This window comes from Amblyraja radiata, chromosome 16 (genome assembly GCF_010909765.2).
Source record: "Amblyraja radiata isolate CabotCenter1 chromosome 16, sAmbRad1.1.pri, whole genome shotgun sequence".
NCBI classification, from domain to species: Eukaryota; Metazoa; Chordata; class Chondrichthyes; order Rajiformes; family Rajidae; genus Amblyraja; species Amblyraja radiata.
In genome coordinates this window covers 51,083,015-51,109,919 of record NC_045971.1, presented here as the reverse complement: position 1 = coordinate 51,109,919, position 26,905 = coordinate 51,083,015, and the positions used below count along the sequence as shown (strand labels likewise).

Below are 26,905 nucleotides of genomic sequence, written 5' to 3'. Positions count from 1 at the left end.
ATTCTCCTGCATTCCACAGAATTAAGTCCTAGCCTATTTAACCTCTTCCGACAGCTCAGGCCCTTGAGTCCTGGCAACAGCCTCATAAATATTCTCAACACACTTTCCAGCTTGACTACATATTTCCGACAACATGGTGACCAAAACTGAACAAAATACAGTAAATGTGACCTCACCGATGTCTTATACAACTGTAACATGACCTCCCAACTTCAATACTCGGTAGAAATACATTCTTGCCATAGAGTGAGTACAGAGAAGGTTCACCAGACTGATTCCTGGGATGTCAGGACTTTCATATGAAGAAAGACTGGTTAGACTCGGTTTGGACTCGCTAGAATTTAGAGGATTGAGGGGGGATCTTATAGAAACTTACAAAATTCTTAAGGGGTTGGACAGGCTAGAAGCAGGACGATTGTTCCCGATGTTGGGGAAGTCCAGAACAAGGGGTCACAGTTTAAGGATAAGGGGAAAATCTTTTAGGACCGAGATGAGGAAAACATTTTTCACACAGAGAGTGGTGAATCTCTGGAATTCTCTGCCACAGAAGGTCGTTGAGGCCAGTTCATTGGCTATATTTAAGATGGAGTTAGATGTGGCCCTTGTGGCTAAAGGGATCAGGAGATATGGAGAGAAGGCAGGTACAGGATACTGAGTTGGATGATCAGCCATGATCATATTGAATGGCGGAGCAGGCTGGAATGGCCGAATGGCCTACTCTTGCACCTATTTTCTATGTTTCTATCGACAACATGAGCTGGAGTAACTCAGCGGGTCAGACAGTATCTCTGGAGACAAGGACTATGTGACGTTTCGGGTCGAGACCCTTCTTCAGACTGAGAATCGGGAAAAGGGAAATGAGAGATATACTGTAGATGGTGATACGGTGAGATATACAACAAATGAATGAAAGATATGCGAAAAAGTAACAATGATAAAGGACATTGGCCATTGTTATCTGTGTGCTTAGTGAAAACGAGTTACAGACAATGAAACTCACCAGGACGACAGTGAAACTAGAACAACAGGCTAGGGTGGGGAAGGGACAGAGAGAGGGGCAGCAAGGGTTACTTGAAGTTGGATACATCAATATTAATACTGCTGGGTTGTAAGCTGCCCAAGCGAAATATGAGATGCCGTTTTGCCTCACTGACAATGGAGGCAGCCCAGGACAGGAAGGTCAATGTGTGAATGGGAAGGGGAGTTAAATTTCTTGATAACCAGAAGATCATGTAGGCTCAGGTGGACTGAGCGAAGGTGCTCAGTGAAACAATCATCCAGACTACGTTTTATCTCAGAGATGTATAAGAGCATCTGTTCTCTGATTGATGAAGACTAATGTGCCGAAAGCTTTCTTGGCCACCATATCTAACTCTGACGCCATATCAAGGAACTATGTACCTGCACTCCTCGATCCCTCTGCTCTACAACACTCCCCAGAGCCCTGCCATTCATTGTGTTGGTCCTATCCTTGTTAGACTTCTCAAAAAAGAACACCTCATATTTCTCTATAACATTTCATCAACCATTTCTCGGCCCACCTATCCAATCGATCAATATCCTGTTGCAATTTTTGACAACTATCTGCACTCTCTACCATACCACCCACTTTAGTGTCATCTGCAAACTTGCTGATCATGCCTTGTACGTTTTCATGCAGATTATTGATATAGATGACAAATTGTCTTCCTATGAAATATGCATGGAACATCACAATGGGATGACTCCCCACGAGAAGTGCAGTGGAGCAAGGCTGCATCCTAGCCCCCATCCATTCGGCATCTTTCTCTCTGCCCTCCTGTCCTCTGTCTTCCTGACAGACACGGAAGAAGTGTTTCTTCATACCAGAGGCGAGGGGAAGCTCTTCAATCTAGCAAGGTTAAAAGCTAAGGTGAAGGTTGGAATTATGCCTATAAGGGAACTGCGGTATGCTGACGATGCCTCACTCATTGCCCCAAAGATAGAAATACTTCAGGAGCTGATGGACAGATTGTATCAGGCTTGCGACAAATACTGACTAACAATCATTGTTAAGAAGACTGTTGCCATGAGTTAGGGAATTACTCCTCCATGAAATCACCTGGAATACCACTCTAGGAAATTGGGAGTTTCTTGACATGATAACATCACCAATTAATCAGTCCTCTACCTGACAAACATGCCTGGTATCCCGATGAACTAAATGTTTTTTCTATGCTCGCTTCGAGCAGGCCAACCATGCGATGACACCTGGCACCTCAGACTCCACTCTCCCCAGAGTGACTGTAGCAGAGGTTATATTGGCCTTCCTGATGGTAAATCCACGAAAAGCAACTGGTCCAGATGGAGTTTCTATTGGGTGTATTCGCGCACATCTTTAATGTCTCCCTACTCAGTTCTGAAGTGCCTACCTACTTCACGAAGACCACCGTCATCCCAGTGGCCAAAGAAAAGCAAGACATTTGCCTAAACGATTTCCGTCCAGTGGCCTTGACATCCACCATCATTAAATGTTTTGAGAGGCTAGTTATGGAATGGATTAAATCTTGTCTACAGCCTTGACCCACTGTAGTTCACCTACAGCAACAACAGGTCCATGGACGATGCCATTGCCCCAGCCCTACACTCATCCCCAGAACACCCGGATAAGAGAGACACCTATGGCAGACTCCTATTGATAGACTACAGCTTTGTCCGGGGTTTTTCAGGATGACCTGCACCTTGTGCCTCATACGCTCTTAAGCACATCCATCCCAGAGTCTACTCTCCCCTCCAGCACTGAGCTAGCTCGTTTAACCAGTCTGTCCAGCTTCTTGTTGTTTTTTGCACTAATGCTGTTTACCCAGCAGACAACAGCATAGAAAATAACACTTGCAACCACAGTGTTGTAAAACATGATCAGCATATCATTACACACATTGAAGGATTTGAGCCTTCTGAGGAAAAATAGTCTGTTCTGGCCTTTTTGTAGAGGGAATCAGAGTTGACAGACCAGCCCAGTTTGTTATCAAGGTGCACTCCAATGTATTTATATGTCTGCACCACCTCAATGTCAGCCCCTGCAGCGTTGACCGGCTGAAGGGGGAGCTTGGACCTGCCAAAATTAACCACCATCTCTTTAGTCTTAGTTGTGTCAGGATGAGACAGTTCTCTTCACTCCAGGCACAAAAGGCACTGGTCAAGTTTAATACCATTATACTATTCAAGCTTATCACCAATCTCGTGTGACAGTGTCAGCACTCATCTCTACAACTGGATCTTTGACCTCCTGACCAACAGACCCCAATCAGTGAGGATAGGGGACAAGTCATCCTCTATGATAATCCTCAACAAATGGGCTCTGCAAGGATGTGTTCTCAGCACCCTTTTTTACTCCTTGTACACCCACTACTGTGGAGCCATGTACAAATCTAATTCAGTTTTCAAATTCACAGAGGACACCAACATTGTGAGCCGGATATCAAATAATGATGAGATGGAGTATCGAAGGAGATCGAGAACCTTGTGACCTGGTATCAATACAACAAACAGCCTTTCCCTCAATGTCAGAAAGACAAAGGAAATGGTGATCAAATTCAGGAAGTGAAGCGGGACACATACTCCGGTTTGCATTGACGGAGCTGAAGTTGAGATGGTTGAAAACTTCAAATTCCTGGGAGTCAATATCCCCAACAACGTCTCCTGGACCTTCCTTGGAAGGCATATTCCTACAACTCTCACTAACTTCTACAGATGCACCATATAAAGTATTTTATTGGGATGCATCACAGGAAGGTTTGGGAACAGCTAAATCCGAGACCGCTAGAAATTGCAACGAATTGTGGATTCAATTGCAGACCATCACACAAACCAACCTTCCATATATTGACTCAATTTATACCTCACGCTGCCTCGGCAAGGCCAGCAGCATAATCAAGGATGAGTCGCACCCTGGCCACTCCTTATCCCATCTGGCAAAAGGTATAGAAAACACGCACCTCCAGATTCATGGACAGTTACTTCCCAACTGCTTTCTTCCCAGCTAGCAACTGAATCATCCTACCTCAAACAGAAAGCAGTATTGACCTACTATGTATCTGCTTGCTGACCCTTAGACTATCCTTGATCGGCTTTGCTGGCTTTACCTTGCACTAAGCGTTATTCCCTTTTCATGTATCAATACACTCGATGGCTCGATTGAAATCATGTATTGTCTTTCTGCTGACTAGGTAGCATGCAACAAAAGATTTTCATTGTACCTCGGTATATGTGACAATAAACTAAACTAAACTGCGATCCTCAAGAAGAAGCTCCTCCGCTGGTTTGGACATATACACAGGACGGAAAATGGACGCATCTCAAAAGATGTTCTATATGGGCAGGTCACCAATGCCCAGTTACAAAATGACCAATGCCCAGTGACCAAGATGACCAATGCCCAGTGACAAGATGAAATCCCAAGCTCCGCTCCAAGGATGTGATTTAAAGAGATATAAAAATGTTAACTTTGGCACTGACAACTGGGAAGTGGCTCCAAATGGATAGGTGGAGAAAGGTCATATAGAAAAGTAAGCAGCACAACAGCCACAGAATGCTTCAGATGATACAAAAATGGGTGGTTTTGCAGACAGTGAAGATGGTCATGAAAAACTGGGAGGTGGGCTGAGGAATGGTTGGAATTTAATACAAAAATGTGAGGCATTGAATTTTGCAAGCACTAACATGGGCAGAAACTACACAGTGAACAGTCGAGCTCCGGGGAGAGTTGTAGAACAGAGGGATCTAAGAGTACAGATTCCTTGCAGGTGTAGTTGCAGGTAGATATGGTGGTCAAAAAGCTTTTGGCATATTGGCCTTCATCAGTCTAGTTGGGAGGTCATGTAGCAGTTATATAAAACTTTGGTGAGGCAACATTTTGTGTATTGTGTTCAGTTCTGGGCACCATGTTATAGGAAAGATGTGGTCAAGCTGGGTAGAGTACAGAGAAGATTTATGAGGTTGTTGCCAGACTATAGTGAGCTATAGCGTGGGCTTGAGTAGGCTTGGACTCTACTCCTTGGAGCACAGGAGGATGAGGGGTGCTCTTATAGAGGTGTATAAAATCATGAGAGGAATAGATCAGGTAGATACACAGAGTGCCTTGCCCAGAGTCGGTGAATCGAGGGCCAGAGGGCATAGGCTTAAGGCAAAGGGGAAAATATTTAATAGGAATCCGAGGGGTAGCTTTTTCACACAAAGAGTGGTGGGTGTATGAAACGAGCTGCCAGAGAACATAGTTGTGGGTGGGGCTATTGCAACGTTTAAGAAAGAATTAGACAGGTACATGGATAGGACAGGGTTAGTGGGATATGGACCAAACGCAGGCAGGTGGGACCCGTGTATAGGGACATGTTGGCCAGTGTGAGCAAGTTGGGCCGAAGGGCCTGTTTCTACGCTGTATGAATCTATGACACGAAAGATCAAAGGCAACAGCAACACACTCCCCAGTCCAATGTCCAGCGACAAACTTCACCTGTGGAAACTATTGGAGGGTCTGCCTGTCAAGGATTGGCCTAGTCAGCCACAGCAGTGACAATAAACTAAACTAAACTGCGATCCTCAAGCATTCCAGCGCTTTGTGTCTATCATTTGAAATAATTGCCTGCTCAATAGGTTTTCATAATTCACATTCCATAGCCTTACATCCACTGCTCAGTCCAGTGCTGGGTTAGATGCGACCTAGTGAGGAGCATTCCCCCTTCACCATCAGAAATCCTTGGGCATCTTGCTCCAGACATTTATGTGTAAACAGGTACATTTGCCCTCATAGCACTATTATAAGATGACAAAGCTTTTCAACGGCTTCTCAGAGTGATTTCCTCGATCAATGTCAGATTGCTGTTTTTTTTACACAGGGAACAACAGATGCTTATGTACAAAACAATGCACAATGTACTGGAGTAACTGAGCATGTTAGGCAACATCTCTGGTGAACATACTGTAGATATGTGACATTTCAGATTGTTACCCTTCTTTAGACGCTTCTTCCCAACCAAAAATGTCACCCACCTATGTTCTCCAGAGATGCTGCCTGACCCGTTGAGTTACTCTAGCACCGTCCCTTTGTTGTCTCGCATCAGTGCATATTGGACTTTGCAAGTGACAATATAGCTCATGTTTTTTTTCTAAATTACAAATTTAATTTTTTGAACAAAATATCAGTCAAATGATAATATTGAAAAAATCTTGCATGTAAATGTTGCTGCTCCCTGCGTGGATTTTGCACCTAAAATAAATTAATTGAATCGTGTCGTACAGACAACAACGATCATTGAATTCTGTAATATTTCATGATAGGTACCCATCACTGTCCAGCAGTGTTGGAAGATTTTCCGAATGCCAGAGCCAGCTTTCGTCGAACTGAGACCTAACAGTTATATCCTCATAAGGAGTGTATTCGTCATCAGTACCTAAAGGAAAAGAGTAAATTATGCATTTAGATATTATTTACCATTAGAGATAAAGAATAAAACACTGAATGCAATCGACTGACATTTGCTGCTCAGACTGGGAACACAATGCATCAAAACACACAATTGCCAACCAAGTTTTCAGTTTCTGAAGCCAATTTAATATTTACCAGGTTCATAAGCATTGTGTATGTTTCCATAGTAGGACGGAATGTAACATGCATTTTCTTAATAGATCAGCAAAACAAAAATTATGAACTTCTGGCACTTCAGCTTACCAGCCAAACACATAATTGTGTTTTCAGCATAAATTATACCCTTGCATCACACAACATTCCAAGCACCAGCAAACTCCACACCACAAGATCAGCAACAATGATATCTAAATGCCCCTAGAACTCTGCAGCACTGGCCTAGAGTGGAACAGCATTTTCAACGAAACTAACAAAACAGTGTTTAACAAAACTACCAAGTTTAGCATAGCTGAGAAAATCTATGAACAATTTGTTAACTCTGTCTACAATGCCTAACCATCTTCCTGTCATCATAGAAGTCTTATCCATATTAATGATGGTTAATATGATCTAATGGCTGTAGTTGTGGTTGCTCTCTCTCACCTCTTCCTGGACCTTAGATGTACACAAAATGTAGCGTAACTCAGCGGGACAGGCAGCATCTCTGGAGAGAAGGAATGGGTGATGTTTCGGGTCGAGACACTTCTTCGGACTTTTGGAAGAAATTCCGAATTAACCCATCTTCCCAGAGCTTTTATTTAAATAGACTCCTGACTTCCATTCAGAACCCTTTCTGATCCCTGAGATTTCCTCTTGGAAAAGAGAAGTCAACTCAACTTTTACATCTTGTTCTAATTTGGAAACACCCTCCCTTCATTCCTCCCTTTCCTGGAGGTTGTTATCTCCGGTGTGCTTCCAGTTCCTCGTGCTGGCGAGAGCAGGAACAGGGAGATACGGGACCTGAACGTGTGGCTGAGGAACTGGTGCACGGGGCAGGGATTTAGATTCTTAGATCACTGGGATCTGTTTTGGGGTAAGGGGGAACTGTACAAAAGGGACGGATTGCATCTTAACAGGTGTGGGACCAGCATTCTGGCAGGCAGGTTTGCCACTGCTACACGGGTGGTTTTAAACTGAATAAGGGGGGTGGGGTGTCGAATGGGATAGTGGACGATGGAGTTAAAGGGAAAGGGTTTCTTAAATGTGTGAGCATAGAGACAGAGGGGTGTAAAATGAGGGTAGAAGCAATAGGTAGCAAGGTGAAAAGTAAAAGTGGCAGGCAGACAAAACCAGGGCAAAAATCAAAAAGGGCCACTTTTCAACATAATTGTATAAGGGGTAAGAGTGTTGTAAAAACAAGCCTGAAGGCTTTGTGTCTCAATGCAAGGAGCATTCGTAATAAGGTGGATGAGTTAAATGTGCAGATAGCTATTAATGACTATGATATAGTTGGGATCACGGAGACATGGGTCCAGGGTGACCAAGGCTGGGAGCCGAACATCCAGGGATATTCAATATTCAGGAGAGATAGAGAGAAAGGAAAAGGAGATGGGGTAGCGTTGCTGGTTAGAGAGGAGATTAACGCAATGGAAAGGAAGGACATTAGTTTGGAGGATGTGGAATCGGTATGGGTAGAGCTGCGAAACACTATGGGGCAGAAAACGCTGGTGGGTGTTGTGTACAGGCCACCTAACAGTAGTAGTGAAGTTGGAGATGGTATCAAACAGGAAATTAGAAATGCGTGCGACAAAGGCAAAACCGTTATTATGGGTGACTTCAATCTACATATAGATTGGGTGAATCAAATTGGCAGGGGTGCTGAGGAAGAGGGTGTCTTGGAATGTATGCGGGATAGTTATCTAAATCAACATGTAGAGGAACCAACGAGAGAGCAGGCTATTTTAGACGGGGTATTGAGTAATAAGGAAGGGTTAGTTAGCAGTCTTGTTGTACGTGCCCCCTTGGGCAAGAGTGACCATAATATGGTTGAGTTCTTCATTAGGATGGAGAGTGACATTGTTAATTCAGAAACAATGGTTCTGAACTTAAAGAAAGGTAACTTTGAGGGTAAGAGACCTGAATTGGCCAAGATTGACTGGCAATTAAATCTAAAAGGGTTGACGGTGGATATGCAATGGAAGACATTTAAAGACTGCATGGATGAACTACAAAAGTGTTCATCCCAATTTGGCAAAAGAATAAATCAGGGAAGGTAGTACATCCGTGGATAACAAGGGAAATCAGGGATAGTATCAAAGCGAAGGATGATGCGTACAAATTAGCCAGAAAAAGCAGCATACCGGAGGACTGGGAGAAATTCAGAGACCAGCAGAGGATGGCAAAGGGCTTAATTAGGAAAGGAAAAATAGATTATGAAAGAAAACTGGCAGGGAACATAAAAACTGACTGCAAAAGTTTTTATAGATATGTGAAAAGAAAGAGATTAGTTAAAACAAATGTAGGTCCCTTGCAGTCAGAAACAGGTGAGTTGACCATGGGGAACAAGGATATGGCGGACCAATTGAATAACTACTTTGGTTCCGTCTTCACTAAGGAAGAAATACATAATCTGCCGGAAATAGCAGCGGACCGCGGGTCAAAGGAGTTGGAGGAATTGAGTGAAATCCAGGTTAGCCGGGAAGTGGTGTTGGGTAAATTGAATGGATTAAAGGCCGATAAATCCCCAGGGCCAGATAGGCTGCATCCCAGAGTACTTAAGGAAGTAGCTCCAGAAATAGTGGATGCATTAGTAATAATCTTTCAAAACTCTTTAGATTCTGGAGTAGTTCCTGAGGATTGGCGGGTAGCAAACGTAACCCCACTTTTTAAGAAGGGAGGGATAGAGAAAACGGGGAATTAAAGACCAGTTAGTCTAACATCGGTAGTGGGGAAACTGCTAAAGTCAGTTATTAAAGATGGGATAGCAGCACATTTGGAAAGTGGTGAAATCATTGGACAAAGTCAGCATGGATTTACAAAAGGTAAATCATGTCTGACGAATCTTATAGAATTTTTCGAGGATGTAACTAGTAGCGTGGATAGGGGAGAACCAGTGGATGTGGTGTATCTGGACTTCCAGAAGGCTTTCGACAAGGTGTTACATAAGAGATTAGTATACAAACTTAAAGCACACGGCATTGGGGGTTCAGTATTGATGTGGATAGAGAACTGGCTGGCAAACAGGAAGAAAAGAGTAGGAGTAAACGGGTCCTTTTCACAATGGCAGGCAGTGACTAGTGGGGTACCGCAAGGCTCAGTGCTGGGACCCCAGCTATTTACAATATATATTAATGATCTGGATGAGGGAATTGAATGCAATATCTCCAAGTTTGCGGATGACACTAAGCTGGGGGGCAGTGTTAGCTGTGAGGAGGATGCTAGGAGACTGCAAGGTGACTTGGATAGGCTGGGTGAGTGGGCAAATGTTTGGCAGATGCACTATAATGTGGATAAATGTGAGGTTATCCATTTTGGTGGCAAAAACAGGAAAGCAGACTATTATCTAAATGGTGGCCGACTAGGAAAAGGGGAGAGGCAGCGAGACCTGGGTGTCATGGTACACCAGTCATTGAAAGTAGGCATGCAGGTGCAGCAGGCAGTGAAGAAAGCGAATGGTATGTTAGCTTTCATAGCAAAAGGATTTGAGTATAGGAGCAGGGAGGTTCTACTGCAGTTGTACAGGGTCTTGGTGAGACCACACCTGGAGTATTGCGTACAGTTTTGGTCTCCAAATCTGAGGAAGGACATTATTGCCATAGAGGGAGTGCAGAGAAGGTTCACCAGACTGATTCCTGGGATGTCAGGACTGTCTTATGAAGAAAGACTGGATAGACTTGGTTTATACTCTCTAGAATTTAGGAGATTGAGAGGGGATCTTATAGAAACTTATAAAATTCTTAAGGGGTTGGACAGGCTAGATGCAGGAAGATTGCTCCCGATGTTGGGGAAGTCCAGGACAAGGGGTCACAGCTTAAGGATAAGTGGGGAATCCTTTAAAACCGAGATGAGAAGAACATTTTTCACACAGAGAGTGGTGAATCTCTGGAACTCTCTGCCACAGAGGGTAGTCGAGGCCAGTTCATTGGCTATATTTAAGAGGGAGTTAGAGTGGCCCTTGTGGCTAAGGGGATCAGAGGGTATGGAGAGAAGGCAGGTACGGGATACTGAGTTGGATGATCAGCCATGATCATATTGAATGGCGGTGCAGGCTCGAAGGGCCGAATGGCCTACTCCTGCACCTAATTTCTATGTTTCTATGTTTCTATGTTTCTAAACTGGGAGAAGCAACAAAAGATCCATTTCACTCTGAATGGACCAGGAAAACACAGGGACAGCCAGAGCAAATTGGCACACATTTGTTCAATTCTAAATTACAAACACTGCATGGGAGAAAATGCAAAAACAGTACCAGCTGAGAGAAAAGACTTGACTGACGAGGACAAACTTCTTCAGTAAGGTGTGTAGGGATAAACTAATTAATGCCTTGTAATTGAAATTGGTTGGAATGTTGGTGACCAGACACCTGATAGATGTTGTGAAAAACTATTTCAGTCACGAGAATCCTTCTGGGGGTAAAATGTGTCATCCTTGCCTGATCTGATATTTTTTTTATCACAGATCCTCAGCTGTACATGTGACTAAACTGAAAGGTCTACAACATTTTCAAACATAAATATATGCCATGCCACAATACGCACATCCAGTAAATTAATTCAAAGGAAGTTCTGAACAGCTCCAGAGAAGAGCCATTAACTTGCAAGGTTTGATCGGGAGAGTCTGGTTGGTAGGTAAGCTGGCGAAATGCTTTAAAAATTAATATAGTGAGATGTTCAGAGGCAGCATGTTCTGTTAGGGTGAGAGGCTAGGTTGGCAAGTTTAGGAAACATTGGTTGATGAGAAATGTTGAGACTCAGATCAAGAAAAAGGAGGCATACATCAGATTCAGATCGTTGGGATCAAGCAAATCCCACTGTGAGTATAAGTATAGTGGTATATTTAACAAGGCAATCAGGAGAGTTAAAAGAAGATGTGAAATCGATCTGACAATTAAAGTAAAGGAAATTCCGAAGTGATTCTACCAGTATATTCAAAGTAAAAGCAAGGCTGGGGAAATAATTAGTCCCCATCAATATCCCCATGGCCATCTTGGTATAGAGTCACAAGAGATATTATCGGACATTATCTTGCACTAAATGTTCTACCCTTCATCCTTTATCTGTGCATTTTGGACGTCTTGCTTGTATTAATGTATAGTCTCTCTGACTGGATGCACCGCAAACCAAACCTTTTCAATGTACCTCAGAGCATATGACAATAATAAACTAAACTAAAAAAATGAAGCTAAAATCAAAATATTCAAGCAAAGCTTTTCCTTTCATTAGTAACCATTTCACTTTCTCCCTCATTTACAGTATAAAATCATTTTATTCCAACAGGGATACTCCCTTCTAGAAAATAATCCAATACTTACTTCGACTTAAACTCAGCTTGCTTTTGTCAAGCTGTTCCAGATATTTGTGAACGTTTTCACAACAGTGCAAGAAGGCATCAACGCATTCTTTTCCCTTTTGTATTACTCTAGATCTTCGACTGCAGTTGTAACCAATAAGGTTGTTCTTCATTCCAGCATTGCAACAATTTTGTAGATGCTTGGTATTGAACCTCTTCACTGAAATAAAAAGCAAAGTTTTAAAAACTCATCCACACAGAAGAATATTTAGTTTATTTATGTAGCCGAGACACACACCTCTTAGCCCACCGAGTCTATGCCAACCACCGATCATCTGCACATGTTCTACGTCATCCCACTTTGTCATCCACTCCCGACACACTAGGGCAATTTTACAGAGGCCAATTAAGGTACAAATGTACACATCTTTGGGATGTGGGAAGAAAATGGAGCACCTGGAAGGAACCCATGTGGTCACAGGGAGGACGTGCAAACTCCACATAGACAACACCCGAGGTCAGGATTGACCGGCTTATGTAACCTGGGCATTCATGTTACAGCAAAACTTGGGTGACACCTTTGCAGGACATTTCTGTTCCATCCACGGTGTCAACTTCCATTCAACTATCATTTTTATTCCCTATCCCACTCTCAGTTTAATATTTCAATCTTCTGCCAACCGCGGTTCTCTATGACAACTTCAATGTAAGTCAAGGACCTCATGTTGCATCTGGGCTCATTTAGGACTTAATAGTAAATGTACCTATTTCATGACTCGCTCACCATTTCGTCAAATGCTGTTTTTCAAACTAGGTACCATCTTTTCAACTTCGGTCTGCATCCTATCAGACATTCCCCCTGCTCTCTCCATCCTACCCCACTATGCAATTTAAAACATTCATCACTTATCTATTAATTGTCTAGAATAAGTTAATCTTCCTCCCTCCCTGGCACACAAACAAAATCTGTCCACTGTACTTCAGTACATGTGACTATGATAAACCAAATTAAGCTAAGCTATTTTTTGCCACCTTTGTGGTGCAGTTTTGCTTGCCACTTAACAGCCTATGTTTGAACATATCCATGACTGACCAAATAAACCTGGATCTTTACAGCAGCATTCAGTATTTTGCATATTCAATCTCTCATCAAAGTGTGAAATCAACAATAAATACATACGTGTCTCGGCTTTGAATTCTGACAGTCCTGTTGCACGACGCTTGCGTAGATTTGGCTGTTTACACATCAGCTCTACAATAAATATTGGGGAAAGGTACGTATATGAATGTTAATTTGCAACCCCGTTGTTTCACAAGTATCCAGTTGCATTTAAATTTAAAACACATTAAATGTACATATTTTCCAAATGGGCTTTTGGAAATTACAGGCACGTTGTGTTTTATGTGGGCTTGAAAAGTAGTATGTAAATCAAACACATGCCAGGCACTTCAAACGACTACGTGGCCATGCGGTGCCAGGCATAAATTTTAGCACATTATTCTGAAAAAAGGAATGTATTAATTAAAATTTGGTAATTATTAAGCAAGCACTTTATTGTATGTGTAAATAAAGCACACATAAAAGGTGAGATGCCTGGATGAGGTTTCACCATGGATGAGGCAACACCATGCAACCATTGGTAATATGTTTTTCATCCACCAAGCAAGAATCTTGAGAATGTGAAGCAATATTAAAATCACAAATTGTAGACTAAAACAGTCACATGCTGGAGGTAACTGTATGATCTATTTAATAACTCATAGTACATGCTGAAATAGCAAGAAGTAGACACCAATACAGTAGTACCTTCATTATTGTCAAGACATTTTACATCCAATAAACTACTCCTGAGGCAGAAAATGCAGCAGACATTTTGCGAACACGACGTGTAGGTCTCCACAGAAAGCAATTCATAACCTTCACATTATGTTTTATGTTAGAATTATAAATATTGTCTTAGGAATGAGGGACATTTCCCGTGTTCTTCAAACGAATACAATGGGATGCATGACAGCCAGCTAGAATTGTTAAACAGTTTAACCTTCCCTTCAGGTATTATTCCCTCATAAAGTGTTGATGGGATAGTAATGGTTGATGAAAGATAGATGAAGAATGAGAATCTTCTTCCTGGTGCCTTTCAAACATCTGATGTTTTGTTTAATTTAGAACTTATGTTAGTGATACAGCATTCTGCCCACTGTCCACGCAGACCATCATTCACCCATTCACTCTGGTTCTCTGTTATTACTTAGAAACATAGAAATACGTGCAGGAGTAGGCCATTCGGCCCTTCGAGCCTGCGCCGCCATTCAATATGGTCATGGCTAATCATCCAACTCAGTATCCCATACCTGCCTTCTCTCCATAACCCCTGATTCCTTTAGCCACAAGGGCCACATCTAACTCCCTCTTAAATATAGCCAATGAACTGGCCTCAACTACCTTCTGTAAAAAAAGATTTTCTCATCTCGGTCCTAAAAGACTTCCCCCTTATCCTTAAACTGTGACCCCTTGTTCTGGACTTCCCCAACATCGGGAATAATCTTCCTGCATCTAGCCTGTCCAACCCCTTAAGAATTTTGTAAGTTTCTATAAGATCCCCCCTCAATCTTCTAAATTCTAGCGAGTACAAGCCGAGTCTATCCAGTCTTTCTTCATATGAAAGTCCTGCCATCCCAGGAATCAGTCTGGTGAACCTTCTCTGTACTCCCTCTATGGCAAGAATGTCTTTCCTCAGATTAGGAGACCAAAACTGTACTCAATATTCCAGGTGTGGTCTCACCAAGACCCTGTACAACTGCAGTAGAACCTCCCTGCTCTTATACTCAAATCCTTTTGTTATGAATGCTAACATACCATTCACTTTCTTCACTGCCTGCTGCACCTGCATGCCTACTTTCGATGGCTGGTGTACCATGACACCCAGGTCTCGTTGCATCTCCCCTTTTCCTAATCGGCCACCATTCAGATAACAGTCTACTTTCCTGTTTTTGCCACCAAAGTGAATAACCTCACATTTATCCACATTATACCGCGTCTGCCATACATTTGCCCACCCACCCAACCTATCCAAGTCACCTTGCAGCCTCCTAGTATCCTCCTCACAGCTAACACTACCCCCCAGCTTCGTGTCATCCGCAAACCTGGAGATGTTGCATTCAATTCCCTCATCCAGATCATTAATATATATTATAAATACCTGGGCCCCCAGCACTGAGCCTTGCGGTACCCCACTAGTCACTGCCTGCCATTCTGAAAAGGACCCGTTTACTCCTACTCTTTGCTTCCTGTCTGCCAGCCAGTTCTCTATCCACATAAATACTGAACCCCCACTACCGTGTGCTTTAAGTTTGCATACTAATCTCTTATGTGGGAACTTGTCGAAAGCCTTCTGAAAGTCGAGATATAACACATCCACTGGTTCTCCCTTATCCACTCTACTAGTTACATCCTCGAAAATTTCTATAAGATTCGTCAGACATGATTTACCTTTCATAAATCCATGCTGACTTTGTGGAATGAATTCACCGCTTTCCAAATGTGCTGCTATTCCATCTTAATAACTGACTCGAGCATTTTCCCCACTACCGATGTTAGACTAACTGATCTGTAATTCCCCGTTTTCTCTCTCCCTCCCTTTATAAAAAGTGGAGTTACATTAGCTACCCTCCATTGCTCAGGGACTACTCCAGAATCTAAAGAGTTTTGAAAAATTATCACTAATGCATCCACTATTTCTGGGGCTACTTCCTTAAATACTGTGGGATGCAACTTATCTGGCCCTGGGGATTTACCGGCCTTTAATCCATTCAAATTACCTAACACCACTTCCCGGCTAACGTGGATTTCACTCAGTTTCTCTCTCTCATTCGACCCCCGGTCCCTTGCTATTTCCGGCTGGTAATTTATGTCTTCCTTAGTGAAGACAGCACCAAAGTAGGTATTCAATTGCTCTGCCATGTCCTTGTTCCCCGTGATCAATTCGCCTGTTTCTGACTGCAAGGGATCTACATTTGTTTTAACTAATTTTTTCCTCTTCACATATCTATAAAAACATTTGCAGTCAGTTTTTATGTTCCCAGCCAGTTTTCTTTCATAATCTATTTTCCCTTTCCTAATTAAGCCCTTTGTCCTCTTCTGCTGGACTGAATTTCTCCCAGTCCCCTGGTAGGCTGCTTTTTTTCTGGCTAATGTGTATGCTTCATCTTTTGTTATGATACTATCCCTGATTTCCCTTGTTATCCACGGATGCACTACCTTCCCTGGTTTATTCTTTTGTTAAACTGGGATGAACAATTGTTGTAGTTCATCCATGCATTCTTTAAATGCCTTCCATTGCATATCCACCGTCAACCTTTTAAGAATCAATTGCCAGTCTATCTTGGCCAATTCACGTCTCATACCCTCAAAGTCACCTTTCTTTAAATTCAGGACCTTATTTCTGAAGTAACAATGTCACTCTCCATCCTAATGAAGAACTCAACCATATTATTGTCACTCTTGCCCACAGGGCCATGCACAACAAGACTGCTAACTAACCCTTCCTCAGTACTCAATCCCCAGTCTAGAATAGCCTGCTCTCTCGTTGGTTCCTCTACATGTTGGTTTAGAAAACAAATCCCGCTACATTCCAAGACATTCTCTTCCTCAGCATCCCTGCCAATTTGATTCACCCCATCTATATGTAGATTGAAGTCACCCATTATAACTGTTTTTCCTTTGTTGCACACATTTCTAATTTCCTGTTTGATGCCATCCCCAACTCCACTACTACTGTTAGGTGGCCTGTACACAACTCCCACTAGCGTTTTCTGCCCCTTAGTGTTTCGCAGCTCTACCCACATCGATTCCACATCCTCCAAGCTAATGTCCTTCCTTTCTATTGTGTTAATCTCCTCTCTAACCAGCAACGCTACCCCACCTCCTTTTCCTCTTAGTCTATCCCTCCTGAATATTGAATATCCCTGGATGTTCAGCACCCAGCCTTGGTCACCCTGGAGCCATGTCTCCGTGATCCCAACGATATCATATTCATTAATAACTATCTGCACATTCAAGTCATCCACCTTATTACGGATGCTCCTTGCATTAAGGTACAAAGCCTTCAAACTTGTTTTTACAACACTCTTACCCATTATACAATTATGTTGAAAATTGGCCCTTTTTGATTTCTGCCCTGGATTTGTCGCCCTGCCACTTTTACTTTTCACCTTGCTTCAACCCTCAATTTACACCCCTCTTTCTCTCTGCTCTTGCACCCATCCCCCTGCCACATTAGTTGAAATCCTTCTCGACAGCACTAGCAAACACTTCCCCAAGGATATTGTTTCCATTCCAGTCCAGGTGCAGACCGTCCTGTTTGTACTGGTCCCACCTCCACCAGAACTGGTTCCAATGCCCTTGAAATTTGAATCCCTCCCCCTTGTACCATTTTTTAAGCCACGCATTAATCTGCAATATCCTCCTATTTCTACTCTGACTAGCCCGTGGCACTGGTAGTAATCCAGAGATGATTACCTTTGAGGTCCTACTTTTAAGTTTATCTCCTAGCTCCCAAAATCCACCTTGTGGGACCTCATCCCTTTATTTTACCTATATCGTTAGTGCCAATGTGCCCCACGACAACTGGCTGTTCACCCACCCCCTCCAGAATGTTCTGCAGCCGTTCAGTGACATCCCTGACCCTTGCATCAGGGAGGCAACATACCATCCTGGAGTCTCATTTGGGGCCGCAGAAACGCCTATCTATTCCCCTTACAATTGAATCCCCTATTACTATTGCCCTTCGACTCTTTTCCTTCCTATCCTGTGCCGCAGAGCCCCCCATGGTGCCATGATATTGGCTGCTGCTGCCATCCCCTGATGAGATATCTCCTCCAACAGTGTCCAAAATGGTATACCTGTTTAGGAGGGAGATGACCGCAGGGGACTCCTGCACTACCTGCCTACTGCTTTGCTGGCTAATGTCCACCCGTTCCCTTTCTGTCCGCTTAACGTTTACCTGCGGTGTGACCAACTCACTGTACATACTATTTACGACTTTCTCAGCATCGTGGATGCTCCAATATGAATCCAACCGCAGCTCCAATTGTTCAATGCGGTCTGCCAGGAGCTGCAGCTGGACACACTTCCTGCAAACGTAGTCACCTGGGACACCGACCATATCCCTGATCTCTGACATGTTGCAGGATGAGCAAACCATGGGGCCGATCTCCAACGACATGGTTGACCCCCAAATTAAATCAACCCCCTCACACTAAAAAAATATTTATCCTTTAAACTGTACCTTTACTAATACACTGTACCCTCAATTCACTGTACCCTCAACTCACTGTACCCTTAACCTGAAAGCAGAAATGCAAACCCGGGGTTGCTCCCAATCAGCTGCTTCCTCTGGTACGCTTCCTCCAGACCACTTCCCTGGAAGTGTGATGGAACGTTGCAGATTGGGTCCTCCTGCAATCGCTCCAACGGTTCCCGGGCCTCTGTGAGAGCAAGCCCCGCGCTCGATTTTTAACACCACACAGGTAACTCCTCCTCCCGCTCCCACGGTTCCCGGGCCTCTGCCAAAGCAAGCCCCGTGCTCGATTTTTAACTCCCCGCCCGGAAACTCATCCTCTCGCTCCAACGGCTCCCGGGCCTCTGTGAAAGCAAGCCCCGCGCTCGATTTTTAACTCACCGCCCAGGAAATTCCTCCTCTCACTCCAACGGCTCCCGGGACTTAGAATCATACAGCTGGAAATGGGATGTTCTCCCAACTTGATCACGCTGACCAACATGCCCCATGTACACTAGTCCCACCTGCCTGTTCTTGGACCATAACCCTCTAAACGTATCCTATTTTAAGTACCTTTTCAAATGTCTCTTAAATGTTATGATATTCCATGCCTCAACTACATCCACCGGCAGCTCATTCCATTTACCCACCACCCTTTGTGTAAAAGAAATATCCCTGAGGTTCCTAGTAAATCTTTCCGCCCTCACTCTAAACCTATATCTTCTGGTTATTGATCCCCCCACTCTGGGCAAAATACATTGGGCATTTACCCGATCTTTTCCTGCATTTACGTGAGAGAGTAGCTCACGTAAATGCAGGAAAAGATCGGGTCACTTTCACATCGAATCCCTACACCCTAGGGATAATTTACAGTCCAATCAACCTACAAACCCGCATGTCTTTGGGATGTGGGAGGGAACCAGAACATATGAAGGAAATCCATGTAGTCACTGGAAAACATGCTAACTCCACAGAGACATGGGTCAGGATCAAACCCACATGTCTGGTACTGTGAGTTAGCAGCTCTGTCAACTACGTCACTGTGTATTCAAAGTGTTTCGTCATACAACAATAATGAGAAGACTTCACCTCACTTTCAAATCTAAATTCGGGTGCCAATTCTTGCAAGCTACAGTATTCTTAATATTTCAGCATCTGTCTTTCCTTGTGTCTTTATTTTGAGATTACATTGCTGAGGGACAGGTGACGTGTTCCAAATTGGGCCTAAAATGGAACTGTGGGAGCTGCCAGTGATAATAATTACAGGGCATTCCATTTAAGCATTACCTCCTTGATCTCCCAACAAGCGACTGTCATAATTAGAAAATAATCAGAAACACACCATTCAGTTTATTAAAAAATAATTAAAAACAGATTTCTTTCAGAAACCAGTACCTGTTCTTGCTTCAGTCTTGAGGTTAGTGCTTGTTACAAAGGCTAATCCAGCATCTGAGAAAACACCAAAGACATCACTGCCACTTCCAGGTGTGCAACCAATATCATTTTTCTCCACCACACTCCAGATCTGTATAGAAAACATACACAGAATGCATGGTAACCAGGCTGAAAGTTCTCTAAAGTCAGTTAGCAAGTTATAGCGGTGGGGAATACCAGAGTCAAATAGATATCCATCTGTTTGCACTGCGTTTTGAGAAGACTTTGGGCAAGGCTCATGATAACAGACACATCATTGAGCCAGCAAGTTGATAATCTAACTTGGGCTGTTAAATTCAGCCAAGGATTCAAACCATACCAAAAACCTACAAACTCTAAAACCATTTAACTAATTTAAGCTTGGTGAAAAAGGTATCATTGAGAAAAAAGATCATAAAAACAAATGGATTGCATCTTTAAAGGCAGAAGAACCTAAGAAAGGTGCAGAAGTAGACCATCAGCCATTGAGCACACTCTATCTTTCAGCAAGTTTATGTGTGGGTTTTTTTCTGCAGCATTATTTTACTATACAATCCCCATATTTGTGTCTAACCTTGATGGATATGCCACTGTTGTCACAGACTATATTAGCAAGTGTGCAGAAGATTGTGAACCAAAGTAGATTATTGGTATAGTGCCCAACTGGAAACAATGGATGAACCATGAGGTCCACCACTAGGGTATTCAAGTCAAACAATTCCAAGCGGTGCAAAACATGTATTTACGACATTTGCAGAGCCATTAAGAATGCCAAGAGGGAATTCCAGACTAGGCTGAAGGCTTGAGGCAATGACACTGACACCTGCAGCTCGTGACAAGGCTTGCATGTTGTAACGGGCTACAAATCGAGGGTGGGCAATATTGTTGGCAACAATGGTTCCCTCCCAGATAATCTCAATGCATTCTGTGCCCGCTTACAGCAGAAGGACGTTGGTAGAGTGGCACCCGCCCGTCAGTCACGGGTGTGCCTGTATCACTAGATAATGTGGCAGGCAGACTTCCTGAGCGTGAATCGCCAGAAAGCAACTGGCTAAGATGGAATCCATGGCCATGTCCTCAGAACCTGCATCGATCAACTGGCATTAGTATTCACAGACATCTTAAACCTCTCTGCTTCTTTTGGAGATGCCCACCTACTTTGAAAAGTCCACTATTATCCTGATAGAAACATAGAAAGTAGGTGCAGTGTTGGCCTTTCGGCCCTCCGAGCCTGCACCGCCATTCAATATGATCATGGCTGATCATCCAACTCAGTGTCCTGTACCTGCCTTCTCTCCATACCCCCTGATCCCTTTAGCCACAAGGGCCACATCTAACTCCCTCTTTAATATAGCCAATGAACTGGCCTCAACTACCTTCTGTGACAGAGAATTCCAGAGATTCACCACTCTCTGTGTGAAAAATGTTTTTCTCATCTCGGTCCTAAAAGATTTCCCCCTTATCCTTAAACTGTGACCCCTTCTTCTGGACTTCCCCAACATTGGGAACAATCTTCCTGCATCTAGCCTGTCCAACCCCTTAAGAATTTTGTAAGTTTCTATAGGATCCCCCCTCAATCCTCTAAATTCTAGCAAGTACAAGCCGAGTCTTTCCAGTCTTTCTTCATATGAAAGTCCTGACATCCCAGGAATCAGTCTGGTGAACGTTATCTGTATTCCCTCTATGGCAAGAATGTCTTTCCTCAGATTAGGAGAAGAAAACTGTACGCAATACTCCAGGTGTGGTCTCTCCAAGTCCCTGTACAACTGCAGTAGAACCTCCCTGCTCCTATATTCAAATCCTTCTGCTATGAATGCTAACATACCATTCACTTTCTTCACTGCCTGCTGCACCTGCATGCCTACTTTCAATGACTGGTGTACCATGACACCCAGAGTCCCTTTTCCTAATCGGCCACCATTCAGATTATAGTCTACTTTCCTGTTTTTGCCACCAACGTGGATAACCTCACATTTATCCACATTATACTGCATCTGCCATGCATTTTCCCACTCACCTAACCTATCCAAGTCACCTTGCAGCCTCCTAGCATCCTCCTCACAACTAACACTGCCCCCCAGCTTCGTGTCATCCGCAAACTTGGAGATGTTGCATTCAATTCCCTCATCCAGAAGTCCCAGCACTGAGCCTTGCGATACACCACTAGTCACTGCCTGTCATTCTGAAAAGGACCCGTTTACTCCTACTCTTTGCTTCCTGTCTGACAGACAGTTTTCTTTCCACATCAATACTGAACCCCCAATACCGTGTGCTTTAAGATTATATACTAATCTCTTATGTGGGACCTTGTCGAAAGCCTTCTGAAAGTCCAGATATAACACATCCACTGGTTCTCCTTACCCACTCTACTAGTTACATCCTCGAAAACTATTATGGCCATTATAGCCCAAGGGGCCACGCACAACAAGACTGCTAACTAACCCTTCCTCATTACTCAATACCCAATCTAGATTAGCCTGCTCTCTCGTTGGTTCCTCTACATGTTGGTTTAGAAAACTATCCCGCATACATTCCAATAAATCCTCTTCATCAGCACCCCTGTAGATTGAAGTCACCCATTATAACTGTTTTACCTTTGTTGCACGCATTTCTAATTTCCTGTTTGATGCCATCCCCAACTCCACTACTACTGTTAGGTGGCCTGTACACAACTCCCACTACCGTTTTCTGCCTCTTAGTGTTTCGCAGCTTTACTCATATCGATTCCACATCCTCCAAGCTAATGTCCTTCCTTTCTATTGCATTAATCTCCCCTCTAACCAGCAGCGCTACCCCACCTCCTTATCCTTTATGTCTATCCCTCCTGAATATTGAATGTCCCTGGATGTTCAGCTCCCAGCCTTGGTCACCCTGGAGCCATGTCTCCGTGATCCCAACTAAATCATAGTCATTAATAACTATCTGCACATTCAACTCATCCACATTATTACGAAAGCTCCTTGCATTGAGACACAAAGACTTCAGGCATGTGTTTACAACAATCTTACCCCTTATACAATTATGTTGAAAAGTGGCCCTTTTTGATTTTTGCCCTGGATTTGCCTGTCTGCCACTTTTACTTTTCACCTTGCTACCTATTGCTTCTATCCAATCTAATTTTACGCTCCTCTGTCTCTTCGCTCACACATTTAAGAAACCCTTTCCCTTTAACTCCATCCTCGACTATACCATTTGACACCGCACCCCCCTTATTCAGTTTAATACCACCCGTGTAGCAGTGGCAAACCTGCCTGACAGAATGCTGGTATCCCACCTGTTAAGATGCAATCCATCCCTTTTGTACAGTTCCCCCTTACTCCAAAACAGATCCCATTGATCTAAGAATGTAAATCCCTGCCCCTGCACCAGTTTCTCTGCCACACATCAGGTCCCGTATCTCCCTGTTCCTGCTCTCGCCAGAACGAGGAACTGGAAGCAAACCGGAGATAACAACCCTGGACGTCCTGCTTTTCAGCATTTTTCCGAGCTCTCGAAAGTCACGCTGCAGAATATTCATCCCCTTCTTTCCGACATCGTTTGTGCCGACATGCATTACCACTGAATGCTGATGCTGAAGAAAAGTAAGGTAATGGGCCTTAGTGACTACCATCTAATGCCTCTGACATCCAGCATCATGAAGTGCTTCGAGAGACTAGCGATGGCACACATTAACCCCAGCCTCCAGCCAGTAATGTCTAGATATTAACATTTGGAGAAAGATTGAAGTTTTCTTACCATACTCTGAGTTATTTTATTTTTCTTACTCAGCGCAAATACTGCTTTATCCACAGCAACGAGTCCGACCTTTGCTCCAGAATCACCTGTCAGTTTCAATGTAAACCCGTCTCCGGGTTTGAATGGTTTCATGTCGTCATTTACGATAGAAACCTCCAGCTGGGAAGAAATGTGTTAGTTTTGAATATTGTCACAACAATTGTTGCTGATTGGCATCAAATGAGTCTCGGCATATTGAATTTACACCCCAGTAATTGTGAGGAGACGGGAAATTGACAACACTGAATGAATGCTGATTTCAAAGCCATTCCGAAGCACGCAGCACTATTAATTGCATGGACATTTCCTTCCTGACTCCTGTTGTTGTCAGTTCAAAGGGTTTATGACATCAATCCACCACAAAGTTATCAGTTTTGCTCCGCAATCTACCCACATCAACTAGACCTCATTGAAGGCAAAGCAGGAAGCAAAAAGTGGTAATTCTTAATGAAATATTTATATGTTTTGTAACTTTATTTGAAATATTTCATTAGGAATTACACTGTTTCAAAACTTACAGTACACAACTGAAAAGCTAGTAAGTTGTATATTGGTATCTGAACAATAAAGGGGAAGCCAAGAAGACACACTACTTGTAAAAAACAATTTTCCAACCCAGCTAGTAGAAGGTAATGCGCTCCATTCCTCTGAGAAAGACTGAGAAGTGAACTGACGCAAAATCATAGCTTCACACAAGCTCAGCTGCACCGGGATTTAGTCTGATTAGGATATTTTGTTAAAAATAATGGCTCATGCTACAAATGTTTTTATTATCTGATGTTTATACGACTCTGTTACCCTCCCTTTCCCAGAATCCACTTCAGAGAAAATAGATATACAGCACTTACTTTTCCCATGCATGTGTCCTCTACATCAATCCACACAGAATCAGCAATAAGATCCACCTGTCCTCCTATGACAACGTAGTAATAAACTAACAGTCTGAATGATGGAATTAAGTTTGCTTCGATTGGGAACTGTAAGGTCGTCACACGTTGATTTGTTTTTCTCTGTTGTCTCCCAACTTTGACAATCTTCCCTTTGCTAATCATCTGGCAAATACAACACAGAATTGATTAAGAAAAGTAGAAATTTACAGTACAAACGACTGAAGACATGGTTACAAATTTTCTTCAGATGATGGCACAGAAAGGACAATGCTGCATTAGCCACTTGTCAAAGCCAGAGTCCAATATTTAATCACATTGATTTAAATTGAATTAAATTAAATTCTTGTTTTGCGACAGCCTCAGACAAACCACCTCTGGTGTATATGGGGAGCCAGGATCAAAATGTAATAACCAATAACCATAAATCTTCAAACAAGAATAAAGTCCACTGTCATAATATTATCCTTGTATTCAACATTGGTATTCATCAACAAAGATGAATAAAAACCCATCTCTCCTACAGCAGGAATTTGAGAAAATGGACAACAGGAACCTTGTGTTTTGGAGACCCCAAACATTTTGAACACTTTGAAAAAGATAACATTGAGAATTCATGTTGGCAATAGGTACTCCAGGAAGAATGTCAGAACTTTTGTCTTCCTGCTTCTCATGTCTCCAAATATATCCAAATAATCCTCCATCTCCATACCAAGGGACCCGTCAGAGTTAAATCAACCCCTCAATCCGTCTCCCAACAACTGTTACAGGCTGAGCCAGACATTACAATCTTGCCTCTTTGAAAAAGCTCCCCTTCAGGTTCCTATTGTATATTTCCTCCCTCACCTTAAACCAATCTTCTGGGTTCCCCTTTTTCGGTAAAAGACTGTGTTTTTACTCTATCTATTCCCTTATCATGACCTTATACGTTGATATTAGATCACCCATCATCCTCCTATGCTCCAAGGAATAAAGCCTGAGCGTGCCCCACCTCTACCTATAGCTCAACCCCTCACATCCTGACAACATCCTCATATTGTTTTGTTATTGTGTAATGCTGAGGTTTGTTAACTTCAAAATGAATGTCAATATAAGGCAAGATAAGTGTGGAGAAAACCATACCATGTAGGTGAAGTATTTTATTTCCTCCTGGACGTTTCCGTTATCATTTACAACGTTCAGGTGAACCAATAAATTATCACCTGCTTTTCGGTCTTCATGGTTATTGGAAATATGCAAGTAGTTCTTTGTTCCACGTTGTGTCTTGTAAGCCAATGCTTCCATTGTTTTAGTTGCCTGTTGATCTGCGTGAATACCAGGAACATCTGTTGAAACCTGCAAGCAGAAAGACAAAATGGAAACCTAAATTCCAACCATTGAGCACATGTCGATCTTTTGCCTCTTTTACCATGGCAATTTCACCATTGAGTGAAAACTAGTGAGATTGCATTTGTCCCGCTCTCTTTATTTAAAAGGAAAATATTCCACCAGGTTAACGAGATCTGATTGTTGTAACATAGAAAGGCGAAGCGAGATATGCAGCCACTCCTGTAGTGCAAACATTCAGCATTATTGCTGAATGTTATCTGGACCAAAAGCATTTTTGCATTAGAATTATCATGTAATTTATTGAACAATTCTGGAAGAACATGATTGTGAAAGCTTCACCTTTGTCTTTAGTAATTGTATGTTGGGATTTCTAAGTGTGTTTAATTTGAATAGTTTTAATTGAACTTGATTGTTTTTTGAAGAAGTAAGCAAAAAAGTTGACAAGGGCATAGAAGTTGTCCATATGGACCTCAGTACGTCATTTGATGAGGTTCCATATAGTCGGCTGCTCTGGACGCCTAGATCACATGGGATCCAGGGAGACCTAGCTAACTGGATTAAGAATTACCTTCATGGCAGAAAGCAGAGGGTGGTGGTGGTGGAAGGGTGTTTTTCAGACTAGAGGCCTGTGACGAGTGTGCCTCAGGTATCGGTGCTCTTTACTGTGTGTGGTTTATATCAACGATTTGGATGTACTGTGTGATTAGTACGTTTGCAGAAGACACTAAAGTATATTGTACAGTAGACGCTGAAGATAGACATTAAAAATTAAAACACACTCTTGATCAGCTGGGCAAATGGGCTGAGGAATGGCTATTGGAGTTCAATGCAGATAAATGCAAGGTGTGTATATTGGGAAGACAAACCAGGGCGGGATTTTCATGCATGGAAGAGCCCTGCTGGAGAGTGTTGCAGAGAAAAGGGATCTAGGAATTCAGGTACATAGTTGCCTGAAAGTGGCTCACAGGTAGATAGGGTGGTAAAGAATGCTTTTGGTGCATTGGCCTTTATCAGCCAGGGTACAGAGTACAGAAGATAGACTGGTATGTTATAGTTGTACAAGACAAGAAATATTCAATGCATTTCGTTGTCTCTGTACTGTACACTGACAATGACAATTAAAATTGAATCTGAATCTGAATCTGAAGACGTTGGTAGATTACTGTGTTCAGTTTAGGTCACCCTACTATAGGAAGGATGTCATTAAGCTGTCCTTAAGCAGGAAGGATGTCAATACCACAGGGTTGGTATTGATGGCACTGCCCTGAGCTGGTTCATGTTCTACCTCACAGGTAGGAGTTTCTCTACTAACATATGCAACTCTTTCTCCTCCCCAGCTAGCCTCTGCTGTGGGG

At 42.9% G+C, this 26,905-nt stretch overlaps 1 protein-coding gene and 1 pseudogene across 1 annotated transcript in view; both read right to left on the bottom strand.

Annotated features, from left to right (window-relative positions):
- LOC116982309 overlaps positions 1-26,905 on the bottom strand; it is a 999,615-nt pseudogene that overhangs the window by 228,392 nt on the left and 744,318 nt on the right.
- Positions 1-26,905, bottom strand: part of LOC116982210 (complement C3-like) — a 146,745-nt gene that overhangs the window by 95,449 nt on the left and 24,391 nt on the right. The window contains exons 12-18 of the mRNA XM_033035505.1: positions 25,344-25,556; positions 24,183-24,386; positions 23,296-23,454; positions 19,543-19,672; positions 13,050-13,121; positions 11,892-12,089; positions 6,299-6,407 (exon numbers count right to left, since the gene is read on the bottom strand). Coding sequence (XP_032891396.1) covers positions 6,299-6,407; positions 11,892-12,089; positions 13,050-13,121; positions 19,543-19,672; positions 23,296-23,454; positions 24,183-24,386; positions 25,344-25,556 — 1,085 coding nt within the window. The remainder of the gene's footprint in view (positions 1-6,298; positions 6,408-11,891; positions 12,090-13,049; positions 13,122-19,542; positions 19,673-23,295; positions 23,455-24,182; positions 24,387-25,343; positions 25,557-26,905) is intronic.